A 12,623-nucleotide genomic window follows, 5' to 3' on the forward strand; every position below is an offset into this window, starting at 1 on the left:
TACCCCTTTGGATTGTAGAGCAAGTTCTTCACACCATGAAATACCTTATGCCTCTGTAAAGGTGACCTGGGGCAACTACCAACTAGTGAGAAATGATGGTCATATAAACCACAGAAAACCCCAACTGCCTAAGAGTGCTGGCAAAGCAATGTTGTATGTACATGGAAGAACTGTTTCACAGCAAGCTGCTAATTGCACTTTTGCACCTGGTTTTTGAAAGGATATTTACCTTTAAAAGCATCTGCTTGCTGCTCCACAGACTCTCTCACCATTTTCCAAAAGCAGTCTGACACAGCAAGACTTAAGTTCTTTGTTGTTACCTGGTGTGCCTTCAGCATACATGTCCTACAAAGACAGACAGCCAGAGGAAATTCTTCTACTCATATTCCTGCTTTCTGGCTTCCATTTTCTACTCACAAGGTTAAAGCTTTGCCCTCTATAGCAGAGAATAACATGGCAATGTTCACCCAACACAGGTTCCAGTCTCCCTCTCCAAAATGCTCAATATAGGTAACCACCAAAGCAAGGGGAAAAAACCCAAACAACCCAACACTCCCCTCACCTCAAATTAGACTTTTCTTCTAAAGGTCAAATGCTGGGATGGGATGGGATGGACCAGGTTGGAAGAGACCTTTGAGATCATCGAGTCCAGCCTATCACCCAATACCATCTAATCAACTAACCCATGGCACCAAGCACCCCATCCAGTCTCCTCCTAAACACCTCCAGTGATGGTGACTCCACCACCTCCCTGGGCAGCACATCCCAATGGGCAATCACTCTCTCTATGAAGAATTTCTTCCTAACATCCAGTCTAAACCTCCCCTGGTGCAGCTTGAGACTGTGTCCTCTTGTTCTGGTGCTGGTTGCCTGGGAGAAGAGACCAACTTCCACCTGGCTACAACCTCCCTTCAGGTAGTTGTGGAGAGCAAGAAGGTCTCCCCTGAGCCTCCTCTTCTCCAGGCTAAGCAACCCCAGCTCCCTCAGCCTCTCCTCACAGGGCTGTGCTCCAAACCCCTCCCCAGCTTTGTTGCCCTTCTCTATAGCAGCCCCCAAGACTGTGCAGCCTATCTCCCCGAGAAATAGGAGCTTGTGAAATGAAAACTCTGCTCAAGGTAACTTCCAGCAGAATGTATGAGCTAGCCCTCTGAATACAAGAGAGCTGTCACACCAAAGCAACTGATACTTAGAGGCACTACAATTCACAGTTGGGCTGGATTTGCTCCTCCCAGTGCCTACTCATAGGCTGGGAACTTTGCTCTTCTACAGCCAATGGGGAGGGGCAAAAACCTCTGAAGAATCCACTGCTGCCTGAAGATGCTCTCCTCTCTAACCCTGACTTACAGCAAGCATTGTGAACCAAGGCTAACTTGGTCACCCCCCAGAGAGACACTGAAGCAGATTAAATCTCACACAGAATTTTTACACTGCCGTCCTTTAGTTAAGCTCAAGCAGCAGAACTGATGCCAGCATTTACCAACACAGGCTCATCTTATTCAGAGGAAGAAATAGCAACATACTTTAACAGCTTTGAGTTCTGAAAAAATTCCTCTTCATATTCTTTAATGGATTCAATGCTCTCACTGCTGTTTCCTGGAGAAAGAAAAGAGGGCTGCAGCAGTTCCATTTAGACCATTTTCCCTGTTGTCAAGGAGAAAACAAGCAGAGCTAGAGCTTTCTTTACCTTTCCCAGTAACAACTGCAAAATAACCCAAAGCTTTCATGGGGAAGAGTTTGCCTTCAATTATCTGCTGGATCTGTGGAAAGAAAGGATTTTGGTTAACTTTGCAGAGACATTCTTTCCTTCAGTAAAGCTTTTAAACCAGCTCTAGCTGTATCTATGCATAGCTACCATGGTACTTTACATGAACAAAAAAACATAAGTAAAGGCATACAACAAGAAAGATACAACACAGCAAAACACAAAAGGAAGTGAAAGGCCTATTCTTGAATATTCTAGAGCCTTCTCAGGACATGGAGCTTGCCCAGGTCACCTGCATGAAAGGAACCAGTAGCACAGCAACCTGTAGTCAAACTGTGACTGGAGTCATGTAGCTGAGCACTACTGGCAAAGCCTGAGAGAGCCTAAAAGCAACAAAATCAGGCAGAATACAGAAATAAGCACTCAAAACTATCTAGAACAGGCAGGTGAGGTCCAATATTTCTGACAGCATAGAATCATAGAATCAATAAGGTTGGAAAAGACCTCAAAGATCATGAAGTCCAACCTGTCACCCAAGACCTCATGACTACTAAAGAGCATCTCAAGTACTTTTCCATGTGTGACTTTAGCCACCATAATATGAGACAAACAGTTCCAACTCACCCTGCTTGGGCTAGCCACGTTCTTCTCAGCAAGGTCAACTTTAGTCAGCACAAAAATTGTCCTTTTGCCCTGGGGATCCATTTGGCTGACTAAGTCTGTGACGATGCTGCGCTCTGCATCTACTGAGCCGTCTAAAGCAAAGAGCAATGAAGTGTTATTTTAGGGACTATGTCATCTAACCTGTGGTATTGAAGATATAGCAGGTGTCAAGTTTCATGCTGCAACTTAAAAACATTAGAATGACACTTATGTTACCTTTTTGGGGTAGGCAGAGTGGAAATTTGCTTTGCTTCCAGTATCATTTAAAAAACAATACAAATTGGATGAACTTGGAGCAAATAACAGCCTGCTCCAAACATCAATCTCTATTGTTGTCTGTAGCCTCCCAAAACACTTCTGAAGACATCTTGAATTTTATTATCACTACCATTTTTTAAATGATAGAATAGAATAGAATACAATAGACCAGGTTGGGAAAGACCTTTGAGATCATAGTTTCCAACCTATCACCCAACACTATCTAATCAACTAAACCATGGCACCAAGCACCCCATCCAGTCTCTTCTTAAACACTTCCAGTGATGGTGACTCCACCACCTCCCTGGGCAGCACATCCCAATGGCCACTCACTCTTTTTATGAAGAACTTCTTCCTAACCTCCAGCCTAAAACCCACTCTTCTGAAGAAGCTGCTTTTTGCTATGCATATCAAAGGTGCCTTCATTTATAAACAGACATTCCCCAGCATGCTCTTTTGTAGACTAGAAAGGTTACCACAAAGAGAAAAAACCAAACCCCACACCAATCAGTAGTCCCCAGGATGATGTAAAAATCACAATTAAAACAATTAAAGCCCCCCCAGCTGGATAACCATCTAGACTCATTACCTTGAATACAAAGGATGATGGCATTAGGATTCTGCATGTAGGCCTTGCTGAGGCTAAAGATAGTTTCCTTTGTATCTGGAGCCATACCTGAGGTCACAGTCTAATATGCATGTGGAGATACATATTTAAAGGGAAAAAAAAAGAACACAGAAAGATGTAAAAACCCCAAACCAACAACAGTTCATGATCTCACTTATAACACCATCTCATTTACAGGTCTTAAAGATATGTATTTCCCTCCCCCCCCATTTATTGCATACTTACACTGATGACTCCAGGCAAATCAACTAACACCATTCTCTGCAAGCCAGGACCTTTCACACTTAAAGAGATGGTCTGTGAAGGAAAATTGAAGTGAAAGGTTTACACACACATCTACTCCCTAGGTAATCAGATAACCACATTTACACTAAGATATGCTCTGACCCAGCAGCAGCCTGTAGTTTCAATAGCAAGTCCAATTACATATGCACATAATTGGCATATAAACCAGATTTTAGCAGTCCAAAGACACTTTGCATAGTGCAAAATGTTAAGTATTTGCAACCTGGATTCACCCAAGTCTGCTAACTGAGGAATATTCAAGGAGGTGGTTGAGGCTCCATCCCTGGAGATATTCAAGGTGAGGCTCAACAGAGCTCTGGGCAACCTGATCTAGTTGAGGGAGCCCCTGCTTACTGCAGAAGGGTTTGGACTGGAGAGCCTCTGAAGGTCCCTTCCAACCCAGACCATTCTATGATAAGACACATACCCACAGATACTTGCCAGTAAATATTTGAGAAGCCTTACCTCAGTGCTAACAGTGCACCCTTCCTTCACACTATTCCTCATTCTGATTTCTATTTCATTTCTCAAAGCTGCAAGCTGTTTTGAGAAAAGCAACATATCAAATGTAAGAACTCCTTGTAACTCTGATAAAAGAAAAATCACCAAAACAACTAAGAGAGTTTACTCAGGGGTTCAGACCTCTGTTGATAAATTCTGTCTCAAATGCACACTGAATACCTAAGCCTCAGAAGCAGGGTGCTGAAAGACAGACTACCTGTAGAGCACAGCAGCTCCTTCTACCTTTGATCCTGTGGAGCCAGCCAACACACACACTAAGAGGCAATAGTGAATATAATGTCTTGGTCCACCAAACATACTTCACTGTGATTAAGTGGGAGCTAATCAGCTCACAAAGACACAAGATTCTCAATCCTTTATACTTACATCCTCCTCCTTGGTCAGGTCAAACTCCCGAGAGCTGTCTTTGAATAAAGCCACATGGTGGGGACCTTCACTAAGGGTTACCTAAATGTTGAAAGCCTTAGGTGAGAAAATATGGTAAAACCAGCACAGAGACATAATGATAAGCACACAAAATATGCACAGTTGTCTCTGCAGACATACAGCTACATGCAATGCATATACTGATAGCACACATGCACTGTATGTATGGATCTATGGATCGAGTGGAGAGGCTTGCAGAAGTTTTGTCATTAACTGCAGCAATTCACAGGATCACAGAATGTTAGGGGTTGGAAGGGATGTCCAAAAATCATCCAGTCCAACCCCCCTGCCAGAGCAGGGTCACCTAGGGCAGCCCACACAGGAACATGTCCAGGTTGGCTTTGAAAGTCTGCAGAGAAGGAGACTCCACAACTTCTCTGGGCAGCCTGCTCCAGTGCTCCAGCACCTTCACAGTAAAGAAGTTTCTCCTCATGTTGAGGTGGAACTTCCTATATTTTATCTTACATCCATTGCTCCTTGTCCTGCTACTGGGTGCCACTGAAAAGAGCCTGGCCCCTTCCTCTTGCCACCCAGCCCCCAAATATTTATAGACATTAATAAGATCTCTCAGCCTCCTCTTCTGTTCTCTTCTCCAGACTACACAGTCCCAGGTCTCTCAGTCTTTCTTCATAGGAGAGATGTTCAAGTCCCTTAATCATTCTCATAGCTCTTTGTTGGACCCTTTCCAATAGAGCCTCAAATGGGATGCAGTATTCCAGGTGTGGTCTTGGCAGGGCAGAGTAAAGGAGAACTTCCCTAGATCTGCTGGACACACTTCTACTAATGCACCCCAGGATACCATTGGCCCTCTTGGCCACAAGGGCACATTAGTGTCCTGCAGATAACTTGCCATCCACCAGATCTGCAAGGTCTTTCTCCATGGAGCTGCTTTCCAACAGGACAACATCTCCTCTGTACTGGTGCCTGCTTTTATTCCTCCCCAACCTTCAGGTGTGTCAGCCACCCCTCCCAGGTCTGTATCATCAGCAAACTTGCTGAGGGCACACTCTGTCCTCTCATCCAGGTCGTTAATGAAGATAACGAAGAAAACTGGACCCAGTACTGATCCCTGAGGAACACCACTTCTTTGGGGCCATTTTATAACCAGAAGTTCACAGATACCCCAATTAACAGCACAATCAGTGGGAAACTACACTGCAAATGCTGAATCAGAGATGATGATGTCTCTTACCTTCACAGGGGAACGTGTCATCATCTCCCCAGAGCCTCGAGGGAAGATGCGGGCTTGGGCGATCATTTCTAACACGCTGGTCTTTCCTGCACTTTGATCTCCAACCACCACCACCTTAAGTGAGAATTCAAACAGCCATTCACTTCCAGCAGGACATTTTGGAAGCTTAGGCAAAAGCTCACTGAAAAGAGGTTAGCCTGTATGACACTGGCTGTATTGTGTTTGAAAAGAGATGCACCTGTTTAAATACGGACTCCCTGAAGAATATCAACACTTAAGTCACCTGAAAGCATTGGCTTAGGCTTAAGACAGCACAGCCCACAGGGCCCCTTACAGACATCATGTGCCAAGCCACCTAATAAAGAGAGGAAGGCCTTGTTGTTCTCGTGGCAGACAGTTCTGTCCTTGCACAAAGTCAGCAGGCAAAACACTAATGACTGATCACCTCCTAAAGGCTGCTTCTGCCTGGAGAAGGCTGAATGCTGATGTAGTTGCTGTCATTTCCCCATCTTACTGGCTTCCTACAGAAGCCACCAGTGCCACATTTGGTTGTGCAAGCAAGAAGTGCAAGCCAGGACAGCTAAAACCACTCTCAGGCTCCCCACTCCACACCAGCACTGCTGTGGGGAGTCAGCTCGCTGTGTCACCTTTTCATCTCAGCTCTGCTGGTACACACTGGAGACAAAAGTAACTTTACAATGCTGAGGAGGCTGCAGTGCTGTGAGTGAAACCATAAAAAATGAAAGGCTGAACACAGCAGCAGTACCTAGATGCAGACAGGGTTTTATCCATGAGCCAAGACAGGCTTATCATAGTTACATTGGTTATCCTCAAAATCCTTTTGTTGCATTTAAAATGGAGAACAGGTGGAGTTGCACAAAACCAGCCTGGTACTAGCCTTGGATTATTCTGGAATAGAATTAGGAGTTCTATCCAATTACAGCATTGCTATTTCAATCAAAAAACCCCTTGGATTGATCTACTTACTCGAGGTAGGTGATCTTGAGTGTTGTAACTGGCATCATAGTCAGAGAGGATGTCGAGCACTTCAGAGTACATATCAATCAAGGATTTCTGCCACCAACAAAAAAAAAGCAAGAGAGGAAAAAGCACAACCAATTAACAGAATGAAGATTCAGTTTCAGACTGCTTCAGCTGAACATCCTGTAAACTCATCTGCAAGAATCTGTTTATCCTCTCCCTGTGATTTGAAACCTAAACTGCCTTATTGCAGCACAGATTTGTTTTAGGAAGCACATTGTCTTCTGCAGATAAAAATTCTGTAGCTGCAGATGCATCTTGCTGAAGGAGCAAAAAGAGAGCTCTTATGTACAGCATAAGAGAACTGCAGCACTTAGACTTCAATTTCAAAGTAAGAAGCTGAATTGAGTTTGTTCCATTAAATCCAGACTGGATGGGGTGCTTGGTGCTGTGGTTTAGTTGATTAGATGGTGTTGGATGATAGGTTGGACTCAATCATCTCAAAGGTCTCTTCCAACCTGCTTAATTCTATTCTATTTTCAGCCTGATGAACAGTAAGCATTAATAAGGGTACAGAGAACCATCAACCTCATTCTGTACAGGTAGGAGCTCTTTATCTTCCAGTTCCCAGGGGAAAAAGGAAGATCCATACTGGTCAGCAAGTGACTCAGAGAGGCAGAAAGGAGAGCTGGAAGTATATTTATGAATAAAGACAGTGAAGATGCATCAAAAACCCCAATCCACATTTTCTCCTTAACTAGGTATGTTACTTACTTAAGACCTGGTAACCCCCTTGTACCTTCAACTGCTGTCATTCACAAAACTTATGCAGCTCAAAACAAAACAAAAATTGATGTATAAAAGCCTTGGCATGTAAAAAAATACACAAATTAGCAGAGATAATGGTTAGAGTTGATAGATGAATGAACAAATTCAACTTAGAACAGCAGCAGGGAAAATATGGCACAGCCAGACCCCTGTGCTGGTTTGTAAGATGTAAAGTACCTTTAATTTCCTCTGATGAATTCCCTTGTCATCTCTTTGCAGTACCAGCTTTCTTAACTCTTTGTTCTCCTTCTCTAGTCGTTCCAGCATTCTTTGGTACTTGAGCTGCAACACAATGGCACAAACACAGCCTTGCAGTACCAGAAAGGGGACTCAGAGGAGCAAAGTTTTTCCTATGAGAAATGTCTTATCCTTCAAGCAGGGCTTTTAAAAAACAGAGAAACCTTTGTGATTGCTTAGAGTCTATTAACCATACAGGACCATCAAGAGAGACTCTTTGAATTCAGCAACACGGCACCTCAGCTTCAAATGTTTTAAAAGGACTACAGCTTTCAAATGTGAGAATACATAAATGAACCTCTAAGCATCTGAAAGAAGCATCATTCTCAAAGGAGCTACATCTTTCCCAGAGAAGGGCAACGAAGCTGGGGAGGGGTTTGGAACACAAGCCCTATGAGGAGAGGCTGAGGGAGCTGGGGCTGCTTAGCCTGGAGAAGAGGAGGCTCAGGGGTGACCTTCTTGCTCTCTACAACTACCTGAAGGGAGGTTGAAGACAGGCGGATGATGGTCTCTTCTCCCAGGCAGCCAGCACCAGAACAAGAGGACACAGTCTCAGGCTGCACCAGGGGAGGTTTAGGCTGGATGTTAGGAAGAAGTTCTATACAGAGAGAGTGATTGCCCATTGGAATGGGCTGCCTGGGGAGGTGGTGGAGTCACCATCACTGGAGGTGTTCAGGAGGAGACTGGATGGGGTGCTTGGTGCCATGGGTTAGTTGTTTAGGTGGGTTGGATTGGTTGATGGGTTGGACACGATGATCTTGAAGGTCTCTTCCAACCTGGTCTGGTCTATTCTATTCTATTCTATTCTACTCTAACCAAATATCTAAGCAAATGTATTTCAGGTGTGTTTTTGTCTAGCAAATCTGAGTCTGCTGCACATAAATCTCTAAGCAAGCCATCAGCAATTCAGAAGTTACCTGAGTGCGCAGAAGTTCTTCTTGAAGTTGATCAATCTTCTCTTTGTCAGAAACCTACAAAGGAAAATAGCCATGGCTACTAATACACTGCTTAGTTTGTCCCCTGCAAGTAACCAAAGCACAAACTGAAAGCTGCATTCCACATGAAAGAAAATGACATGCATTTGAAAGCAAGTAGGATCCTTCAACTAGCATCTGAGATTTGACACTGATGGAAAGTTTCATCTGCAACAGGAGGTTCACATAAAAAGAATTATCTGAGTTACAGTACATGCAAGTGCAAGAACTAATCCTTCAAGACTTAATGCCAAGAAAGTAGGCTTAAGGAAAAACCCAAACTATAAGGTCCTCAGAGTTTGCTGGCCCCTCTCCTGAACACAACTTTGGTGGTCAAACTCTTGGGATCTCATAGGTTCATTTCCTGCATGAGAATCACCTTAATGGGATATAAGCACTCAAAGACCTGCTTGCTACAGAAACTCCTTTCAGGTGAGTGGTCACTGGTTTTGAATCTGCAAGGAGACTTTATTTCATATTTCATGTGGCCTTCCATTACCTGAAGGTACAGGAAGGCTGAGGAGGGACTTCTCAGGATCTCAGGTAGTGATAGGACTAGGGGGAATGGAATGAAGCTGGAGGTGGGGAGATTCAGGCTGGAGGTGAGGAGGAAGTTCTTCCCTATGAGAGTGGTGAAGCCCTGGAATGGGTTGTGCAGGGAGATGGTTGGGGCCCTGTCCCTGGAGGTGTTTAAGGCCAGGCTGGCTGAGGCTCTGGCCAGGCTGATCTAGTGTGGGGTATCCCTGCCCATGGCAGGGGGGTTGGAACTAGATGATCCTTGTGGTCCCTTCCAACCCTGACTGATACTATTGGCTTTTGAGACTTGCAATCCTAAGCATGCATTCACAACTTCATAAATTGTAGCTAGCCAGGAGAGTCTTGAAGGATTATTTTTAGATTATTTGACTGACATTAAAAGTTAGGATACTATAATATGAAACATTTTGAAGTCTGAGGCATAAATATAATAAGGTCAGGCAATCAGAGCCATTCTCAGCCAAATATTCTTAAACCAGGTTCATCAAGATGTAATAAACCAGTTGTTCCAAACAATCCCTCTCTAGTAACACAAAGATGAAAGCATAAATGGTGCAATACAAATCCAAGGTATGTAAAACCAAAGCAGATAAAAACCTAACAGCTGACTGATGACCTACTGAACTGACAAAAATAATCTAAACAATCATTGCAAGAATTATGTAGGGAAGCTCCAATGGTTAAATAAATCTCATATGACATTTACAATTCAAGTTAACTTCACACCAAGAAGCACATCCACTAACATGCAGGTGACAGCTGTCATTTGGGCACAGATCAATGTAGTCACTGTAATTTCACAGCAGTTGCTACAGATTAAACAATAAAACACTCCAGTTATTTAGTGGTTGGTATTACTTAGCTGTTCAGCCTGTAACATACAGGATTGTGCTGGCACTTTACAGAAAGCAATCCAAGATGACACTTCCATTTATGGGCAATCATTCATCAAGTGCAAAATGAACTGAGGTAAACTGATTTTCTTTCCATTCATTCAGTAATAGCAAAGGTGCATCAGAAGCAGGGTTAGTTCAGCAGACAGCTGGATGCAGGTAGCCACAAGGCAGTATATGTAAATAAACACTACATATACACCCTTGAAACACCTCAGAGACTAGAAGGGAAAACAAAACCAGAATGGCAAAGAGAATGAGGTGGAGAGGCAGAAGCAGCAAGAACATAAAGGAATGGAAAACAAAGAGTTTCTGTGCGCTACAGATTTGCAAAGCAGTTAACATGTGCCCGCTCTGCTCTTCAGGAAGCTGCTCCTGAAAGTACTATTGGGGCCTTGAGGCAACTTTGAAGGGCACACTTACAGACAGATAACCTCTAACCACATGGACACTGTTTGTCATCAACAGTGCTCTTACATTAAACACAGCAAGCAAAAATACTGCTCACAGCTACCTGTTGCAAGATCTAAAGGAAAGAATTATCTAGCACTAGATGATGGATCCGAACACAGACAAGTAGGTTAGTTGTATGAAAAACAGCAAACAGCTCTGGACTTCTGTGTATGCTTCAGCACTTGGTTCAAGTGTGCTCTGAATGGCAGTACATACAGCAGTTTGAACATATAATTCCTAATAGTGCTAAAATAGTAAGTGGCAGAGAGAACCTAAAGCTATCCTAACAACTCCTACCAGTCCTGGCACTTATCTAGGGTTTCTACTCTGACACAGAGAAATTAACTCCTAAAACCTCTCTATATAGGCACATCCATTTTTCTTTAATCCATTTCAGCAGGGTTTGTACATCAAGACTCCTCCTTCCTTGCCCATTTCCACCACAGAGTGATGAGAGAAGAAAAGTGCAGGGCCATTTCCAATCAGGGCTTCCTGCAGACAAAGATGCAGATACCTATTTTCTATGATTACCAGAAGCTCCTCACAGTTACTCATTTTGCACAGTGGATGCTTTCCAACACCCTTTGTCACACACTGTGTAAAAGAAGTATGTGCCTACAAGGACTCAGTACCTTTGAAAGCAGAGTTACTGGTTCTGCATATTCTCTAACCAGACTATAGGACTGATCATCCACACCACTACAATGATTTCCACTAACATAAATGAAAACACCAAGTCCCAGACCTGTAAGAAGCAGCCAAGACTAACAAATGATACTGCTAAAGATTTACCAACAGGATGACAAATAATTAACTCAAGCCATAGGAAACAACCACATTTTTGTTTAAAATAGTCTCTTAGTGACTGTTTTACTGTTTTAATAGTGACTTCTTTCTCACTACTGTTTCCATCTGAACTAGAGCTAATATTCAGTAAGGCAATTGAAATAGAAAGTGTATGAGTGGATTGGGCAACACAACTTCCAAGAATGGAAGTGGCCTTTCAGTATGTGAAGGGGGCTGAACATGAGGCAGCAGTGTGCCCACACAGCCAAGAGGGCCAATGGCATCCTGGCCTGCATCAGGAGCAGTGTGGCCAGCAGGAGCAGGGAGGTCATTCTACCCCCGTATGCTGCACTGGTTAGGCCACACCTTGAATCCTGCGTCCAGTTCTGGGCTCCTCAGTTTAGGAAGGAGGCTGACTTGCTGGAAGGTGTCCAGAGAAGGGCAACGAAGTTGGTGAGGGGTTTGGAACACAGCCCTGTGAGGAGAGGCTGAGGGAGCTGGGGTTGCTTAGCCTGAAGAAGAGGAGGCTCAGAGGTGACCTTATTGCTCTCTACAACTACCTGAAGGGAGGTAGTAGACAGGCAGATGTTGGTCTCTTCTCCCAGGCAGCCAGCACCAGAATAAAAGGACACAGTCTCAGGCTGCACCAGGGGAGGTTTAGGCTGGATGTTAGGAAGAAGTTCTATACAGGGAGAGTGATTGCCCATTGGAATGGGCTGCCTGGGGAGGTGGTGGAGTCCCCATCATTGGAGGTGTTCAGGAGGAGACTTGAGGGGATGCTTGGTGCCATGGGTTAGTTGTTTAGGTGGTGTTGGATTGGTTGATGGGTTGGATGCGATGATCTTGAAGGTCTCTTCCAACCTGGTCTGGTCTGGTCTGGTCTATTCTATTCTATTCTATTCTAGCCTTTCCAGAAATGTTTACATCTTGGTACTTCTTATCATAAACTTTAAGCTACTGTTCCATACTCCATACTGTATGAATTATGAGGGGCAAAAAAAAAAAAAGCCTTTTACTACCTTTTTTTCTTTTCTTAATTAAAAGAAGATGAACAGTTTATAGAATGGCCAGGGGCTGCAACTCTTCAAACAAAAAGGTGACATGGCAAGAAAGTAAAATATTCAAGTTTAAAATGCTACTACAGTTTCAGAAAGTAGTGATTCCCTCTGCTGCCAGCCTAAAGAACATGACAATTGCAGCTATGCAACTGTCCAAAGGTTTAATTCACATTTCCTGTGTTTCTCCTTCCATGGGAGAC

General features: G+C 43.7%; 1 protein-coding gene across 5 annotated transcripts in view; it reads right to left on the minus strand.

The window, feature by feature from the left end:
- The window catches only part of OPA1 (OPA1 mitochondrial dynamin like GTPase), a 62,301-nt gene that overhangs the window by 35,796 nt on the left and 13,882 nt on the right, over nt 1-12,623 (minus strand). For all 5 annotated transcript variants that reach the window (XM_068145649.1, XM_068145650.1, XM_068145653.1 and 2 more), the window contains 12 exons: nt 8,640-8,693; nt 7,663-7,767; nt 6,664-6,750; nt 5,677-5,790; nt 4,425-4,505; nt 4,002-4,076; nt 3,477-3,548; nt 3,213-3,312; nt 2,327-2,457; nt 1,685-1,757; nt 1,521-1,593; nt 230-345 (listed from right to left, as the gene is read on the minus strand). In XM_068145649.1, coding sequence (XP_068001750.1) covers nt 230-345; nt 1,521-1,593; nt 1,685-1,757; nt 2,327-2,457; nt 3,213-3,312; nt 3,477-3,548; nt 4,002-4,076; nt 4,425-4,505; nt 5,677-5,790; nt 6,664-6,750; nt 7,663-7,767; nt 8,640-8,693 — 1,081 coding nt within the window. The remainder of the gene's footprint in view (nt 1-229; nt 346-1,520; nt 1,594-1,684; nt 1,758-2,326; nt 2,458-3,212; nt 3,313-3,476; nt 3,549-4,001; nt 4,077-4,424; nt 4,506-5,676; nt 5,791-6,663; nt 6,751-7,662; nt 7,768-8,639; nt 8,694-12,623) is intronic.

Source organism: Melanerpes formicivorus, unplaced genomic scaffold (assembly GCF_026170545.1).
Source record: "Melanerpes formicivorus ecotype bairdi unplaced genomic scaffold, bMelFor1.0.p_v2 SCAF_12, whole genome shotgun sequence".
Classification (NCBI taxonomy): domain Eukaryota; kingdom Metazoa; phylum Chordata; class Aves; order Piciformes; family Picidae; genus Melanerpes; species Melanerpes formicivorus.